This window comes from Theobroma cacao, chromosome 2 (genome assembly GCF_053813885.1).
Source record: "Theobroma cacao isolate CCN51 chromosome 2, ASM5381388v1, whole genome shotgun sequence".
NCBI lineage: Eukaryota > Viridiplantae > Streptophyta > Magnoliopsida > Malvales > Malvaceae > Theobroma > Theobroma cacao.
The window spans coordinates 8,400,222-8,418,203 of record NC_142640.1 but is presented as its reverse complement, the minus strand read 5'-3'; the positions used below and the strand labels follow the sequence as shown (position 1 = coordinate 8,418,203).

Genomic DNA, 17,982 nt, shown 5'->3' with positions numbered 1-17,982 from the left:
GGAAAGAGCAATAGCTTGTCTATCTTTTTTACCAAAGAATATTTCCACATAAAGATTCAAAAGAATAGTCAAAACAATTTGAAGGCCAAGGCGCCAATGTTTCAAAACATAAAAAGTGGCAAAATCGTCTTTCTACCTGAAATTCGTAAAACGTTAAAAATCTTCTTTTGAATACGGTCGGCATGACGGTATCCGGTAATTAAAAGCCTCCAAAATTCAAAAATTTTGAGGGAAAAGAAAAATAAAAAAAAATAAAAAACAAACCATGAATATTTAAAAAAAAATATGCATTTTCTTTTTTATGTGTGAAGCAGAGAAAAACAGAGAGACAAGCAAAAAAGCTGCATCCCTCTCCTAACGCCTTTGAATTTTCTATTTGATTTTTTTTTCCTCTCTGCACTTTCTCAGAAACCAAACAGCCCCCTTAAACCATCATTCTACTCTTTTGAAACAGTATATACACTTCGCTTCTTTTTAAGGCTTTAACTTAAAAAGAGAAAACTTTGCTTTTTCCGGCATTTTTATCTTCTTCTTCTTTAGTAGTCTTAATTATTTGGAATCTCGAACGTTTTCTAGGGTTTTGAGATCGATCGAAGCTTTCAAGTACTCACTTGGATTCGAAGTAGTTGTTATCTTTTTTTTCTTCAGGTAAGTCAAGAAATTTTTATCTTCCTGCTTTCGTTTCTCTCTTTTTTTTGTTTGTTATGTACTTGGCTTGCTTGGATCGGTTTAGATTTGGTAGATTTTGTGGTTTTTAGGCTTATTATTTGCTTGTTTGCTGAGAAAATAGAGGAAGGTGAAGGAAAAAGTTTCTAATTTTGACAATTCTATTGTTCTACTTTGAAATTTTTGTGTAGTTATTTATTTCTTTGTTTTTTTAGATTATTTACATAATTTCTTGTATTTTCTAATCAGCCAAATGGAAAGGTCTATTTATGAAAAGGGTAGTGAAATTCTATGAAGCTTGTACGTTTGGCTTAAGATTTGAAGAAATATTAAGTTATATTAGATCGAGGTTTTAAATTTGCTGAACGTTTATATGAAGTTGTGATGTTTCAAACTGTTTAATGTAAAGTGAATTCTAGTTGTGATGGTTGAAGCTTTAACCATTTATGCCTTGAGCTTGTTAATGGTGACTGAGGATTGTTGAGCACTAGGGTCTGTGTCTTAAACAATGGTCCCCGCCATTTGCATTGCCTGGATAAGTCTTCAAGTGGGGTCTTATACTAAAGCTAGATAAAACTTTTGGTGAAAACTGAAAAAAGTTTGCTTTTTTGATCTCAACCTTTATTTGATACTTCCTCTTAAAGCTCAAACCTCAGGGTTGTGAAACACTTAGGAGAAAATGTCTCAGAAAACTGGGGTTCCTCCTTCCCACCGGCTTACTAAATCTTTGCCTGTTGATTTTAGGTTCATGGGTTCTCCAACTTCCGCTCCCAGTGGATATGCGGATGTAAATTCAGGAAACAATAGTGTAGCAAGCTTGAGCGCCCCTGAAAATGGTGATTCAGGGGGCAAGGTTGTTGATAGAGTTGAAAATGGTGTTGCTGATACTGATCAGGCCAATGAGGATTCACCATATAGTGGGAATACTGTGTTGGTTGAGGAGAGGCCTTCTTCTGTGGGTGATGAAGACTTGGACTCTGCTGCAGCAACATTACCTTCAGTCTCGAAATCTAACATCGAACGTAGGTGGAGTGACATAACTTCCTATGCTACAAAAAAGGTAATTTGTGACACTTGGTTTGATATTAGGTTAGCCCTTCTGGCTTTGACAGGATCTAGTCTTAAGTTTCTGGTAGCTCTCTTGCTCAACTACTGAATTACTTAATCTTGCTGTCTCAGAAGGTGCAGTCTTGGTTTCAACTTCCAAATGGGAATTGGGAGCTGGGGAGGATTATGTCAACTTCAGGGACTGAGTCAGTTATTTCACTTCCTGATGGGAAAGTAAGCAAATATTAAGAAAACAGTATGTGTTCGTATGTTAAGTAGATATTTGATTCATTTACTTGTATCCTCATTGTAGGTTTTAAAGGTGAATTCTGAAAGTTTGATACCTGCAAATCCTGATATCCTTGATGGTGTGGATGATCTCATGCAACTTAGTTATTTAAATGAGCCTTCAGTTTTGTTCAATCTCCAATATAGATACAATCGAGATATGATATACGTAAGAGCTCACAATTATTTTATCAATTTTTAAACCTTCACCTGAAGGTAGGTGTTTTGCTAATGTCGTTATTGTTATAATCATGTTCAATTTAGACAAAAGCAGGACCAGTTTTGGTTGCTATCAATCCTTTTAAAGAAGTTTCTTTATATGGAAATGACTACGTTGAAGCATACAAGAATAAATCGATCGAAAGCCCGCATGTCTATGCGATTGCAGACACAGCCATCCGGGAAATGATACGAGGTACGTGCAGTTTTTTAACATTGTTCGATTGGTTTTTCTTTTTATTAACTTTGTTAGTGTCATGATTTACAGTTTTAATATGGTTCTTGCTTTCATTTGCAGATGAAGTGAATCAATCTATCATCATAAGGTTGGTTTTCTCTCTCCTTTCTTTTTCCTTCTCTGAGTATATTTCTTTACATGGATTCCACCAATTTTATTTTAGCTGTGTACTGTATGGATGTCTTCTTTATTTGGTATTTTGAGAATGGAAACTACTAACACATTTTGTGGATGATTGTTGAATAAATATATCATAGTTTGCCTATGGAAGCAACGAGTTTCTCTTTTGGCTATAAAGATGCTTTTTTGTGTAGCTCTGCTCTCTGTGGTGACAAGGATGATCAAATACTAAAATGTTCATGGCTTGTCCGATGCTGGGACATGCATGCCAACTCTTTCTGCTACTAATATTTTTATTGAGTTAGGATGTGCAACTATTAAGATATGAAAGGGGACTAGAGTTATTGAAGGACTACCTCTAACTTTGCTGTCTATTAAGTCAGTGCTTTCGGTTTTGACTTCCTCTATGTTTATGATGTTGAAGGTTGAGTCTAAGTTAGTTAAGTATTTACAGTTGCATTTTACCAATGGAGGCATATGTTATTTTTGGGTGGTTCCCCTTTTTGAACCTTTTGTAAGTTGTGAAGGAGATTCTCTTTATTTTTCCTACTTTTGGGTTTAGTGCTATATATCTTTGCATAGACTCTTTATTGTCTTTGGATGTGTAATATTTTGTTCTCTGACAGTCTGACTTGCATCCCCTGTATTTACTTTTCGGTAGCTGTGCTCTTTAAGTCAGTTCGGCACATGCGTGATGTGGAATGTAAACCTTAAATTTCATTTGAGTAAATTACCTTTTTAATCATTGTATACTAAAATATCTGATCATAATTATTGGAGCGCATTGCAGGGATTTATTACAGCTAGTTTTGTTTTGTTTTTATAGCATGTGGCTATTCATGTAATGCTTGTGTTGCCATTTTCTTGTCTAGTGGTGAGAGTGGAGCAGGAAAAACTGAGACAGCAAAGATAGCAATGCAATATTTGGCAGCTCTTGGTGGCGGGAGTGGAATAGAGTATGAAATATTGAAGACCAATCCAATCTTAGAAGCATTTGGTAATGCAAAAACGTTAAGAAATGACAACTCCAGCCGCTTTGTAAGTTCCCTGTTCTTTCATGGCTATCGAAGGTTTTCTTTGATTTTATCAATTTGCGTAGAATGTTAGCAATTGTGAAATTTGATGAGATGGCCTTCAAGTACTGATAATTTGGGTGAATATTTCTTAGGGGAAGTTGATTGAAATCCACTTTAGTGAAACTGGAAAAATATCTGGGGCCAAGATTCAAACTTGTAAGCTTCTTTTGACTGCTGAGATCCTGAGATAAAATTTATTTATTTGAGCATATTATGTTTTTCTTCCTGAAATTTGTAACTAACATCAAGCTTGAATTTGTTTTTTCTCTATAATTGGGCAGTTTTACTAGAGAAGGTAATTGTTTGTAACACACCTTGTTCTTCTGTGCCATTAGATCTATTATTTTTCTAGGTATGAGTTGCTAATTTAGTCTATTGTATGAACAGTCTAGAGTGGTCCAATGTGCAGAGGGAGAAAGGTCTTACCATATATTTTATCAGCTTTGTGCTGGTGCTCCTCGTGCTCTTAGAGGTAGTGATTGCTTGCTGTCTTTATTTTTTTTTGGTCTAAATAAACTTCCTGTTGGCAACTGCTAGGGATACAAGTTTGGTCTTTTTTGCTAGATTGCTTATGGTTTATTCATCTGTGAACTTGTCTTAAGGTATGCTTTTTGATAATAGCAGATTAGAGTTTGCTATTATGATGGCCTGGAAATCTATGTGTTATGGTTTTGACTCTCCTAAATCTGATAGTATAAAAGTATTCTTGAGATAACTAGCTTAGTTGTTATCTTCCCTTTTATGCTGTTAGTTTCTGGAAATAATCTCCTAATTATATATATTATGAAGAATTATGTTCAATCTTTTGCCCTACTAAATTATGTTCTTTGCCTCTTTTCATTCAATTCTGGCATACAGAGAAGCTGAATTTGATGGATGTGGATGAGTATAAATATTTGAAGCAGAGTAATTGCTATTCTATTGCTGGGGTTGATGATGCTGAACAATTTCGCATTGTTAAGGTACTTGCTTGTTTTTCATGAATATGTCTCTTCTATCCATTTAGTAATTTGTTATGATTCATACTTAAAACTGAGAAAGTAATTGGCATGTAATTTTTTATGTGTCTAATTTCAGGAAGCTTTGGATGTTGTCCATGTTAGCAAAGAAGACCAAGAGAGTGTCTTTGCAATGCTTGCTGCAGTTCTGTGGCTGGGAAATGTCTCATTCACCATCATTGATAATGAAAACCATGTTGAAGCTGTGGCAGATGAAAGTAAGATATTTCTGACGACCACTATAAAGACTCTTACTACCTGAATTGCCATAATATTTCTTAAGTTTTACAGCTTTATTACTGTTGTTATTATACCTGTGACCCTTCATAAATGTTCGGAAACTCAGCCAACAACCTTGCCTCTATCTTCCCCTCCAAACTCCTCCTTCCTAAAAATAGACTTTACTAGGAAAGGGAAAAATGAAATGGGGACATAGGAGAAATCCATTGAGTGGTGTTATCCCCCATTGGTTAAGTTTAGAGTTTGCTGTGGCTTAATATTTAAGTATCTTAACTATTGCCAGTTAATTTTAGGTTGGATGCTTAAAAAATGGTATTAGAGACCAATTTGTTTGTTACACCTGTTTGTTGTTTTAATGATTTTACTGGCAGGTTTCTCTTTTTGGCAGCAGTACATTGTGCCAGATTCAAGATATGGTGTCCTGTATACTAGATTTTCTCTTTTTTAGTTTTTATTTATATTTCCATTCTAATAGGCAATTGCTTTTTGCCTCTTATCTCTTCTTCCTTTTTAGCGCTGCTGATATGCCTTCTTTCATTTTGTCCATTGGTCTGATATGTCAATGTTTTTGCTACAAAAATGGTTGTCTTCATTATTTTATTCATGTTGTGTTTGCTTGAGCTTCATCTGATCTCTCTGAAGGCTATAATATTACTTTTCAGGTCTAATCAATGTTGCTAAGTTGATTGGATGTGACAATGCGGAGCTTAATCTGGCTTTATCAATTCGCAAAATGAGAGTTGGTAATGATAATATTGTCCAAAAACTAACACTATCACAGGTAACAATCCTTCTGTGTAGAAATACTATATTTTGTTGGTAGGTCATAAGAGTCGTAAGCATTCGATCTCAGTTTAAGGTAGAGCATGTCAAAGATGGTTTCTACGGATAAAACATTTTTCCATGCTTATCGTTTCAATAACATTTCTGTGACATGCTCTCTTTTTAACTCATGGCTTTCATGTGTCTCATTTGAAGACTTGTCTGTTTATTGAAGCTGGCTGGAAGAAGGCTAGAGTTGCTTTGATACCAAATATTGTTCTCATTCTATGTGACTTTATGTCCAAATCTCCTTGTCATTGAGGGAAATCACTTAATTAATGCCATAATTATGGGAATTAACAGGGATTGATTGCTCTGTCATGTTTTTGAAGAATCAAATTAGAGAACCAAATATTATTGGGTTCACAGTACTGCTGCCCTTGCATATCGAAAATAAGCATGGAATTTATAATTGCTAGAGTTTACTCACTTTCTTTCATTTCTACAGAATGAGTTAAATTATATCATTATTATATTTGGCTGTGTGTTTCATACATGACACTTCATTTTCGCTAAATTTCTAAACTGCTTGCTTCTACATCGTAATGTGGTGTCAAAAGTTGAAACTATTTGGGATTCTGACCTCCATTGTTAGTTTATGAACCTCTGTCTGACTGATGATTGTCCTAGAGTCTATCCAGTTACAGTTGGAAGTGATTTTATTTATATTCAAATATTAAGACTTTCTGACATTTATAATCAACACATTCTTTAATTTTCAGGCAATTGACACAAGAGATGCCTTGGCAAAATCAATTTATGCTTGTTTGTTTGAGTGGCTGGTAGAACAAATTAACAAATCACTTGCTGTTGGGAAGAGGCGAACTGGCAGATCTATCAGCATTCTTGATATTTATGGCTTTGAATCATTTGATGTATGTTTCAGTAATACTTTGACTCTCTTATCTCTCTCTTTCTCTTGCTCTCTGTGGCTCTATGTATGTCCAAATTGACCTTTGTTTAGTTGTTCATTCAACGTGATTTCCTTTTACAGAGAAATAGTTTTGAGCAGTTCTGCATTAATTATGCAAATGAGAGATTGCAGCAGCATTTTAATCGTCATTTATTCAAGTTGGAGCAGGAGGTACCTTGTATTTTCTGTATTATATGATTAAATTAAGATTTTAAAGTTATTGATCTGAATTATCATGGCACTTATATAACATTACCAGAACTTAATTTATTTCTTCAACCATTTAGAGCTGGTATGTTTTGCACTGCGTAAATAATGTGCAATAGCAGCTTCAAAATAATATGAATTACAAATAATGTGCAACAGCAGCTTCAAAATAATATGAATTACTCTGAAGTAATGACTAAAATTACAGTTTTCCCACTTTTGGACACAAGAAGCTCAAAACTCTGCTATTGATAATGTGTTGTTACATTTTACGTTTTTCCTTGCAAATAACCTCTTTCATACCATAAGCTTTACATTCTTTGGCAGGGAAGAGTTATCGTAGTAATGAATCATTGAATCTTCAGTGATGATGATTGAAACTACCTTTTTGGATAATTAATGATGATTGAAATATGCAGTCAAAGTGGTGGATTTCATAAACTTTCTTCATCACGAACTAATGAAGAATGCTGAAACATCTTTTGCTCAAGAAAAGTTTTAACTCTTGAATAAATCTTTTTATTAAAAGATAATAATATATTGCTTTGCATTGGCTCTGGTCAATAAGTGTTGTTTGAGAATAATGTAATTTCATTCAAACAAGACGTGTGAATTTCACTATGATTCTTGATCCTTTTTTTTGCCCTTCCAGGAATATATCCAAGATGGCATTGACTGGGCGAAAGTTGATTTTGATGACAACCAAGATTGTCTTAATCTTTTTGAAAAGGTAAGGAGTTCATTTTTTATGCTTCAGCTTCACAATATGCTTTCCTTCTTTGTTCTTGGTATAAGAGATAATGTCGTTACTGCAAGATCCTCTAGGGCTTGTCGTGCTTTGATGTTATTCTGATCTTGTTGTTTGTCATGGCTCATAACCTTTCAAGTTTAATTGCGTAAAAAAGGATGAGTTATCTTAGAATTTTAAAATGAAAAATTAGCTTACATGGTATTTTTCTCCACTCCTGTCATTTGGTTCAACAAAAGTTGCTTTTGCATCTTATGCATGATATACTAAGACATTCTTTTTCTCTGATAGCATCTCAAATTATTCATATTGCATTGGGTTTTGGAAGCTTCTTTTCATTTTTCCCTACCAAATTGTAATTCTTGTTTACATTTTCTTTGGCATTAGATCAAAGAATGTACATGCATATCTTGTGTATATTATGTTATTAATATGCTAAGCATGTATATTGGATTCCTGTTTTTTTTAATTTAACTTTCCCCATCTTTTGGAAGGAGTTGAAGGTAGAAATTTTAAGAATGACAAAAATAATTTAACCAAAATTTGATGCCTGCCTCTGCTACTGATATCTTTAATTCTTTGCAGCATCAATGAATAGAATGTGCTTCTTTGCCTCTATTACTGATATTTTCTTAGTTTTATGCAGAAACCTTTGGGATTATTGTCTCTGTTAGATGAGGAGTCCACTTTTCCAAATGGCAGTGATTTCACATTTGCCAACAAGCTCAAGCAGCATCTAAATTCTAATCCTTGTTTTAGGGGAGAGCGAGAAAAAGCTTTCACTGTCTCTCATTTTGCAGGAGAGGTATATACCTTTCTGATTCATTTGTTGTCAATTGCAGTTTCCTTTGTTGTGTTTCAAGGTGCTTGCCTGCACCTCCTATTTTTCATTGTTGAAAGTATTGGCAGTGGAAGAAAGTTGTGTCACTTTCGGTTTTTATTTATTCTTGCAACCTGACAATTTGACAGTTCTGCTTGGTCCCCAACTCAGGTTACATATGACACAACTGGATTTCTAGAGAAGAACAGGGACTTACTGCACCTGGATTCAATTCAACTGCTGTCCTCGTGCTCATGCCACCTTCCTCAGACATTTGCATCAAATATGCTTAACCAATCTGAGAAGCCTGTGGTTGGTCCTTTACATAAAGCTGGTGGTGCAGATTCGCAAAAGCTAAGCGTTGCAACAAAATTTAAGGTGAAGTCCTTTCCAAATTTCAAGTGTTCCCTAGCTTCAGTATTATAAATATGAATATGTGAAAGAAGCTTCTATGAAATTGCGTGCACAAGTTTGAACATGCTAATAATTTTGTATTTTCTCATTCTTACTATTTTATAGAGGGCACCAGATAGTTTTTAACTTCTATTTGTGTGTCTATTGATCCATTGCTTGACATCTTATGATATTTTTTGATGCTTTTGCAAAAGTTGTTGCTTGTTGCTCAAGGGTACGAGGTTCATACATGTCTTAAGCTAAAATAGGCCATTTTTTGTCTTATACTTGAAGTTTCTTTTGTCCTCCTTTAGTTTTGTGTCAATTTCTTAGGCTGCGTGAAAGGAAATATTGATCAAGTCAAGGTGGGTGGTCCATCGTCTCCTTTGTGATTCTTACATCTGGTTGATCTGGCCTAGATTTAAATCTCTTGATCCACCGTTTACTGTGCTGTATTTACAACCTTTTCAACTAAAACATGAATCATGTAATTCTGGTTTTCCTCAGTAATGGAAAGACTAGTTTCATTCTTTATATTCTTATGTTCTTTTGCTTTTGGCAATTATGATTGTTTCATTATTAGTATGAGGTCCACTTTTAGTGTTCATTGGAGGCAAGGCATGCATGGTTTTAAAAGTTGCGAGTCTTCTAACACTTGTGTTTAATTTGATTTTTCCCTTTTATGTGCCTTAATTTGATTTTTCCCCTTTATGGCAATCTGTTGCGAGTCTTCTAACACTTGTGTTTGATTTGAGTTTTCCCCTTTATGTGCCTTAATTTGATTTTTCCCCTTTATGGCAATCTGTATCCATGGACCGGAGGCATAGCAATCCCAGTGACTGATGTATTTAAGACTAATAACCGAGGAGGTTGCCATGCTATGGTTCAGATTACTGTTTCTCTTACATTATTTGTTTTAATATTATTTTCACTGAACATACTATATTCTCAGATGAAATAATGATCCAAATTTTTTCATGTTTGGCATATAAAAGTAATTCAACTTCTGTGTTAATGTAGGACATTTTTCGAGGAGAATGAAAGAAACTAGATAACTATCCTTTAGGAAATCATAGTGTTTAACTGTTTATAGTTTGTAAAGTCTATGGCTTTTCGAGTAGAACTCTTTTTTGAAGGTTATAGTTAATTTATCCTCTATTCCTCTTATTGTGTTACTATAATTTAGGGTCAACTCTTCCAACTAATGCAACGTCTAGAGAGCACTACTCCACATTTCATACGTTGTATAAAGCCTAACAACTCTCAATCTCCTGGATCATATGAGCAAGGACTCGTTTTGCAGCAGCTGAGATGTTGTGGAGTTCTAGAGGTTGTTCGTATATCACGATCTGGCTTTCCTACCAGAATGTCTCACCAGAAGTTTGCCAGAAGGTAAAGAAGAGGAAACCCTTTTCTCTTTGTCAAAGGGAGGACCATTTTCCTTTTCTTTTTATCTTTCTACACAGTTTTGAGAGTTCATACATATTTGTCAAGTATCTGATTCTTTCTCCAATTTTTTTTTTTGGATTTTGGGTGTTTATGGCTGGTGGTGTTGGTTTGTTTTTTATCTTTCCTCAGGTATGGTTTTCTTCTACTGGAAAACGTTGCCTCGCAAGATCCACTTAGTGTTTCAGTTGCAATTCTTCATCAATTCAACATTTTGCCTGAGATGTATCAAGTGGGCTACACAAAATTGTTTTTCCGTACTGGGCAGGTATAATAAAAGAATTATGATTGGCTCATTCTGTGTTGTTTACCCTCTTTTTTTTTTTTTATTTGGTTTTTGCCTCCCCCCTTCCTTCTCTTTTGTGGGGCTATTTTGGGAAAAATGGAAGGGAAGGAGTGGGGTTAGTTGGATGTATCCAGATAGTTTCTGCTTATAATTGATTACATTTATTCATTTACTACTAATCATTGCAGTCAGACCTGCTAGTTTAACCAGAAAGTCAGAAACCCAGGAACCAGGTCTTACCCCAGACCAGGCTACCCCTGAAGCATCTTTGCCCAAAATCCTTGAAACATTATAGGTTATTTTTCATTTTACTAAAAACAGATGCTTGGAAGAGAATCTATAATGCACTAGAATAATTAATTTGTTACCCTGTTAACATGAGTTCTTAGTTGAAACATTTTCATGCGAAAGAAGAAGATTATACTAAGCATAATATGTACTTTTTTAATAGATATAAATACATTCATTTCCTTACTCTTGAGTTGACCTCAATTCCAACACCCTGGCCTTGTAACTCTTGGCTTGAATGATTTGAAGGCAGGTCAATTTTGAAAACATTGCTATCAATACTAGCAATTGGAAATTGAAATGCTTAGGAACATCTATCTACATCATAACCTTGAATTAAGTTGATATAACAAGGACACCTGGGCAGATTGAGGTTCTTGAGGAGATTTTATAAACTGTATAACGCTGTTATTATATGTCTTGATAATCAACATTGAAAGTTCCCTGCAACATGTATCTTTTCTTGATCTTGATGAACTCATGTAAGATTAATAATCAATGCAGATTGGTGTTCTTGAGGATACAAGAAATCATACTCTTCATGGCATTTTACGTGTTCAAAGCTGCTTCAGAGGGCACCAAGCTCGCTGCTACTTTAAGGAGCTTCAAAGAGGAATTGCTACCCTTCAGTCATGTATTCAAATTTTCTGTATTTTAATTGCTTTGAAATTATATTTAAGCAAAATAAGAAACTCTTAAAGACCTGATTTTTCTGTATCTCTTACTACAGTTGTCAAAGGAGAGAAAACCAGGAAAGAATATGCTGTCTTACTGCAGAGACATAGAGCTGCTGTTGTTATACAAAAGCAGATTAAAAGCAGGAATGCGAGGAAAAAGTTCAAGAACATTAGTCATGCATCAATTGTGATACAATCAGGTATTTAGGTCTTTTTTTTTCCCTTGAGTTTTAAGTATAAAAGTGCAAAGCAATATAATGTCTCTTTGTGGTTTCTTGAAACTTGAGTTCAAAATAATTGAAAATGGCTTGGGCTTCTGACTGCCATGGTCAGGTAATTTGAGGATAAATATGTGTCTGTATTTCAACTGCCAGTTTGTTATGTTAGATATTCTAATACATCAAAGTGCATTTTTAATATAACTCCTGAGGAATGTTATAAAGAATGGTTGGAAAACATTTAAGTCCCTAGAAATTTAAAAAGGATATTCAAAAACATTAAATGGTTGGAAAACATTTAAGTAAATTAAATATTTTTACATCGAATGCCCTCTGTGAGTGGATTTGACAAATTTGATTTTGCCTGCCAAAACTTGAAAGATATATGACAAAACAGGTTTAGGTTAGGCATTTTTCTTCTGTAAAGTCAGTGATTGAGAATCATGTCACTGAAAATTCTGTATAATTTGATGATAATGTCTATGCTGCAGTTATTCGTGGCTGGTTGGTTAGAAGATGCTCTGGAGATATAGGATTACTGACATCTGGGGGCTGCAAGGTACAATGACTATCCTATTGTATTTAACTGTTAACAAATTTTGCTTATGGTTCAATCTTTCATGTAATTCTGTGTTAATGTTTAACAAATAGCATTCCCCTATTACTTTATTTGGGGAATGATGTTAAACATTCATTTTCTTTTGTAATGATACATCTTCGATCAGTACTCAGTAGTTTATTATGATGCTGGAGGGGCTATTGAATACCAACACTTCTAAAATTTGGCTTTGAATTTCTGTCTCCTCGCTACAAACTTTTTAGTCACTCACACTGCTCTAAAAGTATATGTCCAATCTTGCTAAAAAATATCATAAAAAACGTTCATCCCAATATTTTGCATATCAATGTTCTATGATGCCTATTTTTGTTTTTATTGTTATGCGCAGTCTAAAAGTTTCAGTATTTCTCTGATTGTAATTCTAATTCAGTCTCTATAAGTTGTGAATGATTGCTTTAATCAGTTGTAACTTTTGCGTAGAAGATATGTGCATTCATCCATACTATATTATTTGCATTGGAGACACTAAATAATTATAAATTCTGATACAGGCAAATGAATCAGATGAGGTGCTTGTCAAGTCATCATTTCTGGCTGAACTACAGCGGCGAGTTCTTAAAGCTGAGGCTGCTCTGAGGGAGAAGGAAGAGGAAAATGACATCCTCCACCAACGGCTCCAACAATACGAAAGCCGTTGGTCCGAGTATGAGCTAAAGATGAAGTCCATGGAAGAGGTATGGCAAAAACAAATGAGGTCACTCCAATCCAGCCTCTCCATTGCAAAGAAGAGCCTAGCAGTTGATGAGTCAGAGAGAAATTCAGATGCATCAGTTAATGCAAGTGATGATAGAGAGTATAGCTGGGATACAGGAAGTAACCATAAGGGCCCTGAGAGCAACGGGTTGAGACCAATGAGTGCAGGGTTGAGTGTTATAAGCCGGTTGGCGGAGGAATTTGAGCAGAGGAGTATAGTTTTTGGTGATGATGCCAAGTTCTTGGTGGAGGTGAAATCAGGTCAGGTTGAAGCAAGCCTGAACCCGGATCGTGAGCTTAGAAGGTTGAAGCAGATGTTTGAAACATGGAAGAAGGATTATGCTTCAAGATTACGAGAAACAAAAGTGATACTGAATAAACTGGGGAATGAAGAAGGTGCACTTGACAGGGTGAAAAAGAAGTGGTGGGGCAGGAGGAACAGCTCAAGGTATAACTAAATTTAGATTATTATTATTATTATTATTATTATTATTCTTTCTAGTTGGTTTATAGTTACGGTGTTGCTGTTGGCCGCATTTTCTATTGGCAACCAAGAGTTGTTGCATAGAGAGAAATTGTGAGAGTTTTGTTGTTACTGAAAAGGCAAGTAAATTCAGGTGCACACCCCAAAATTTAAATATGTATATTATTTTCTTACTGAAATGCTAATCTTATGTCCCCAAAGTTGGAGCTTTGTTTGTGGCTGTGAAATGCTCTGATAAACCCACAGTTTTATTTGGTCAATATTTCCATTTCATTTTGCTTTCATGCTTCTTGCTCGTGGAACCCCACTGTACTACTTCGATGGAAAGCAATCAAGGATCGAGGGATTCTTGCAATCTGCGGCCCTTACCCCAACTTTTATCCCGTACTTGGACTTTGATCCTTTTTCTAAACTATTTTTGAGTCGAGCAATGAAATGGAAATGACGTAATAAGTTGTTGAATTATTCACTAAAATAGAAATAAAATTTTACTTTTTTTTATATTTATTAAAAATCACAATGTTTGGAGTTCAATGGTTCAAGAATCACAGTTTTTGGAGTTTTACAGCGCAAGTTGTGATCAAAACATGAAAACATATGTATGTAAGTAGATTTTTTTCAACATCTTACTTTTTAAAATTAATTTTAATTTTCTTAGTTTTTACAAAAATATAAAAATTTATAAATAATAAAATTAAAATAACTTATTTTAAAAAATTTTAATAAAAAAATAATTAAATTATAATTAAAAATTAAAAATTTAACGAATATTTAATAATAAAATTAAAATAAAATAATTCTATAAAATAGAATTATCAATTTCTAAATATTATGCAGAAGTTAACATGTTCACATTTTACGTATCAATCATCAATTTGAAAGAATTATTAATGAATAGCAACTGTTTGCAGATATATTGAATAGAGGGAGGGGTTACCACATCTAATATCCACCATAAGCGGCAATGCTGGATCCCTGAAGACTTCACTCCAAAAAGGAAGAGTCTGAAGGCGCTCCTTGGTGAGAGAATGTTCAGTCGACAGATTGATTGAGAAGGACGCTACTATTGAGAAAACATGCAGACCCAAAACGAACAAAGGAGAAACAAATCCAAGCAGTTGATGGCAGAGAGAACAAAAAAGAAAAACTTAAGAGCTCAAAATTACCCCGACAACCACATGAAAAACGCGAAAATACCGCTCGCCAGTGAAAGAATGTTTAGCCAGTGGACTGATCGAGAAGGACCCCACTACTGAGAAAACATGCAGTTCACTTCATGCATGCATGCATGCAGACTCTAGCTTCTTTTTCTATCTTTCGTTAATCACAGCATAGATGGGCTGCAATCCTTGCTCCACATCATCCCTTACTTTAGTGTACCCTAAAATCTCTACCCAAACAAATAAAAGCCCAAAATGAAGGCCCAAAGCTCATGCTGACGTGGTTTTCCAAATTGACGGGACCTCATGCAAATGTAGGGTCCACAAAGCTCTTTTACCGCTGACGTGGTTCACATGGAGGCCCCAAAACCGTTAATGGTGCAAAGGAGCGCAAAGCCGCAAGCCCTAGCTCCCGCTCCTCAGCTGCTGCTACTAGTACCACGTAGATGTAGATGTCGAGGAAGAAAGAGCAGTGAGCAGAACCACCCCTTTTTGTTTTTTATGAAATAAAATATTGAAATCCCAAAGGCAAAACTGTTTGAAAAATTGAAACCCCCATTTCTGGTTTTAGAAAATTGATACTCGAACAAAGTTGATAATGTTGGCCTGTGGCGGCTCTCGCATCCCTCATCAACATTTAGGATTAGGGTTCTACTCCTCCAGAATCGTGCAGCTCTCTTCTCTCATCCTGAAACCTCCCTCCTCCTCCGCCGCAATTGTTGACCATCACAATCATCGTCTTCAACACCGTTCGGTTTCTTCTTCTAGTCTTCGGTCCAAATCCCCCGGCGACATTCCTATTCTACCTGATTCTTTCAGGTTCCTTTTTCTTTTCTTTCGAAAGAAGTAATAAATTGTTTTAGTTCTCAGTTCACAATTTTAGCTATTTGCTTCAATTTGTTCAACTTTCAATCAAATTCAATCAAATGAACGTTAGAAATGGTTCAAAATTGAAATTGTACTCTGTTTTTGTATTAATTGTAATCCCTGTATATTAGCTTGTTTATAACATGTTTGTTCAAGCATCTGATTAATTTTCTTTTCTGTAAAGCCAACGAGAAGACGATCATGAGCACCCTTCTGAAGCATTGTCCTCAGTGGCAGGTTTCTTTTTCCTTTTCTTCTACTTTTTTTCGATGTTACCATTATTTGTATTTTTGTGTGTTAGTGTTTTTTTTTTATTGGTTCGCATCATTCCACCAGGAGGGATAGTTGCATTGGGAAAGTTTGACGCACTTCACATCGGTCATCGAGAACTTGCAATTCAAGCATCAAAGGTTGGAACTCCATATCTTTTGTCATTTGTAGGAATGGCAGAAGTCCTTGGTTGGGAGCCTAGGTAAAGTCGTCTACCATTTTCCTCTTGATGCTTTTTTTTTTCCTAAAATAAATAGGCTTTTGGTTGCTTCCAACGGCTGGTTTTCATATCTGATGCGAATGGTTTTCAACAGGGCTCCCATAGTTGCCAAATGTGATCGTAAGCGTGTTCTCTCTTCTTGGGCACCATGTTGTGGTAATGTGATCCCCAGGGAATTCGAGGTACAATTTTCAAGTGTTAGACATCTTACACCGAGGCAGTTTGTGGAGAAGCTGGCGGGGGAGCTTCAAGTATGTGGAGTTGTGGCAGGTAAACTAAAAGCTGTATCAACTGTTAAGGTTTTATTTGTCTCAAAATAGATTCATCCAGATAATATTGAAATTGTTTGTCTCTATGGCTAATTGATCAGGTGAAAACTATCGGTTTGGTTATAAAGCTGCTGGTGATGCTTCAGAACTGGTGAGGCTGTGTGATGAATTTGGTATGGGAGCTTACATAATAAATTCTGTCATGGACAGGCACCAAGATTCCAGAAATATAGACCGTTGTGACTTGAAAGAGAGAGGACAAGTCTCATCTACCCGCGTTCGACATGCTCTAGCTGAGGGTGATATGAAATACGTGTCAGAGCTTCTAGGCCGCCGCCATCGTTTGTTATTGGCAGTGAAAGACTGGGAAGGCTATTCTAGTACTAGCAGTAAACGTAGGGTGTCAGCTCCAAAGTCTTCTTTGCTAAATCTACCTCCTAAGGATGGTTTTTATGAGAACTGTTCTCTTTTATTTGGGGAACAAAATGTAGTAACATGTAGAGTATCTATTGATACGACTCATATCCATCTGGTAGTAGATCAGGTAGATTTTTGTGATTATGATTACTCTCGAACTCAGGTCTTGGGTATTGAATTTGGTGAATTAAGAGTTAATTGTGTTTAGCATATTTGTCATCTTTTTTTTTTCCTTTTGAATTTCATTTCAGCAAAATATTTCGTGGGTGAGAAGTTTCATCCATGTTTTAAAGGAGTTTGTATATATATATCCTTCATATGGGAGGTGCCTGTATTTATTCATCAATTAAATTATATTTGTATAATGCACATGAATATAGAATGCCTGTCCCATTCTTTAAGTTGGAAATGAATTATATTTTCTTGTGCCTAGAACTGTTTTTTTATTTCAACCTATGGATTAGATAGCTTGCTCAAAAATGTTTCTGAATGAGTTGGGCTGGCTTAAAGGATTTTTGTTTTCAGTGTCTATGCACTGTAGCTGAACTTTATTGCTTATGTTTTCTCCCTCTTGATTCTTTAACATGCTTTCTGTTGACTAATGGTTTGTCTGTTCTTGTGGTTTTCTTTCACCGTCATAGGCTTGAATATAAATTTGCAGATAAAATTGCATAAATATATAAGCTGTGGTTACTTCTCACCTTGAGAACTAAAGCATCTCTTATGACTTTGGCCAAATTAGGGTTTAGATCCATGTTTTTCTTGAGATATGACAGATACTGCATTTATCTTTGGGGCTGTATCTTCATTGAATATTATTTGGAGAGAGGACTGTGTTATATGGCAGTTCATTTCTCGTTGAAGGTACTAGATGACTGATAAGGTGAGAGGATATAATTTATTTATGTATTGGTCATTGGCCTCAAAAGTAGTATTTGGGATTCATCCTGTCACTTTTGTTGTATCACTTTGAGTTTGGTTACTTGGTTTGTTACTCAGCATTACAATATTTGAAGCTAAATTCACAATTTATGTTTATCTGTTCTGTTTTTTTTAGTTGTTTTGCAGTGTAGAACAATTTTGTAGTAATACATTGGGTAGTTAAGTTGTGTTGTACATTTGTTATTTATTTGTTTATTCATGTTGCAGATGTTGGAAACATTGACAGCATGGAGTTGTTTGAAGTTCATAACTATGAAGAAGGCATAGCTGATGACACTGCTAAAGTGATTTTGTCTTTTCATTTGAAACGATAGGAAAAATCTAAAGTGAT

The 17,982-nt window shown here is 35.2% G+C and overlaps 1 protein-coding gene across 4 annotated transcripts; it reads left to right on the top strand.

The window, feature by feature from the left end:
- The first annotated feature begins 296 nt into the window (after positions 1 to 296).
- ATM1 (myosin 1) lies at positions 297 to 16,919 on the top strand. 4 transcript variants are annotated; one of them, XM_088803937.1, is made up of 27 exons: positions 1,331 to 1,726; positions 1,846 to 1,947; positions 2,027 to 2,170; positions 2,266 to 2,416; positions 2,519 to 2,546; positions 3,451 to 3,616; positions 3,747 to 3,810; positions 3,936 to 3,949; positions 4,042 to 4,126; positions 4,513 to 4,616; positions 4,732 to 4,870; positions 5,555 to 5,673; positions 6,437 to 6,589; positions 6,709 to 6,798; positions 7,487 to 7,564; positions 8,229 to 8,387; positions 8,574 to 8,780; positions 9,982 to 10,187; positions 10,374 to 10,509; positions 11,320 to 11,449; positions 11,546 to 11,692; positions 12,202 to 12,269; positions 12,821 to 13,470; positions 15,718 to 15,770; positions 15,870 to 16,005; positions 16,118 to 16,293; positions 16,394 to 16,919. In XM_088803937.1, the coding sequence occupies exons 1-27, from the start codon at positions 1,346 to 1,348 to the stop codon at positions 16,915 to 16,917; spliced, it is 4,410 nt and encodes a 1,469-aa protein (XP_088660063.1). In that variant the 5' UTR covers positions 1,331 to 1,345; the 3' UTR covers positions 16,918 to 16,919. The 4 variants fall into 4 exon arrangements, with proteins under 4 accessions (XP_007043231.2, XP_088660063.1, XP_088660061.1 ...); XM_007043169.3 differs by lacking the exons at positions 15,718 to 15,770; positions 15,870 to 16,005; positions 16,118 to 16,293; positions 16,394 to 16,919 and adding an exon at positions 297 to 648 and having other exon boundaries at positions 1,411 to 1,726; positions 12,821 to 13,766; XM_088803935.1 differs by lacking the exons at positions 15,718 to 15,770; positions 15,870 to 16,005; positions 16,118 to 16,293; positions 16,394 to 16,919 and having other exon boundaries at positions 1,849 to 1,947; positions 12,821 to 13,766.
- The last annotated feature ends 1,063 nt before the right edge of the window (positions 16,920 to 17,982 follow it).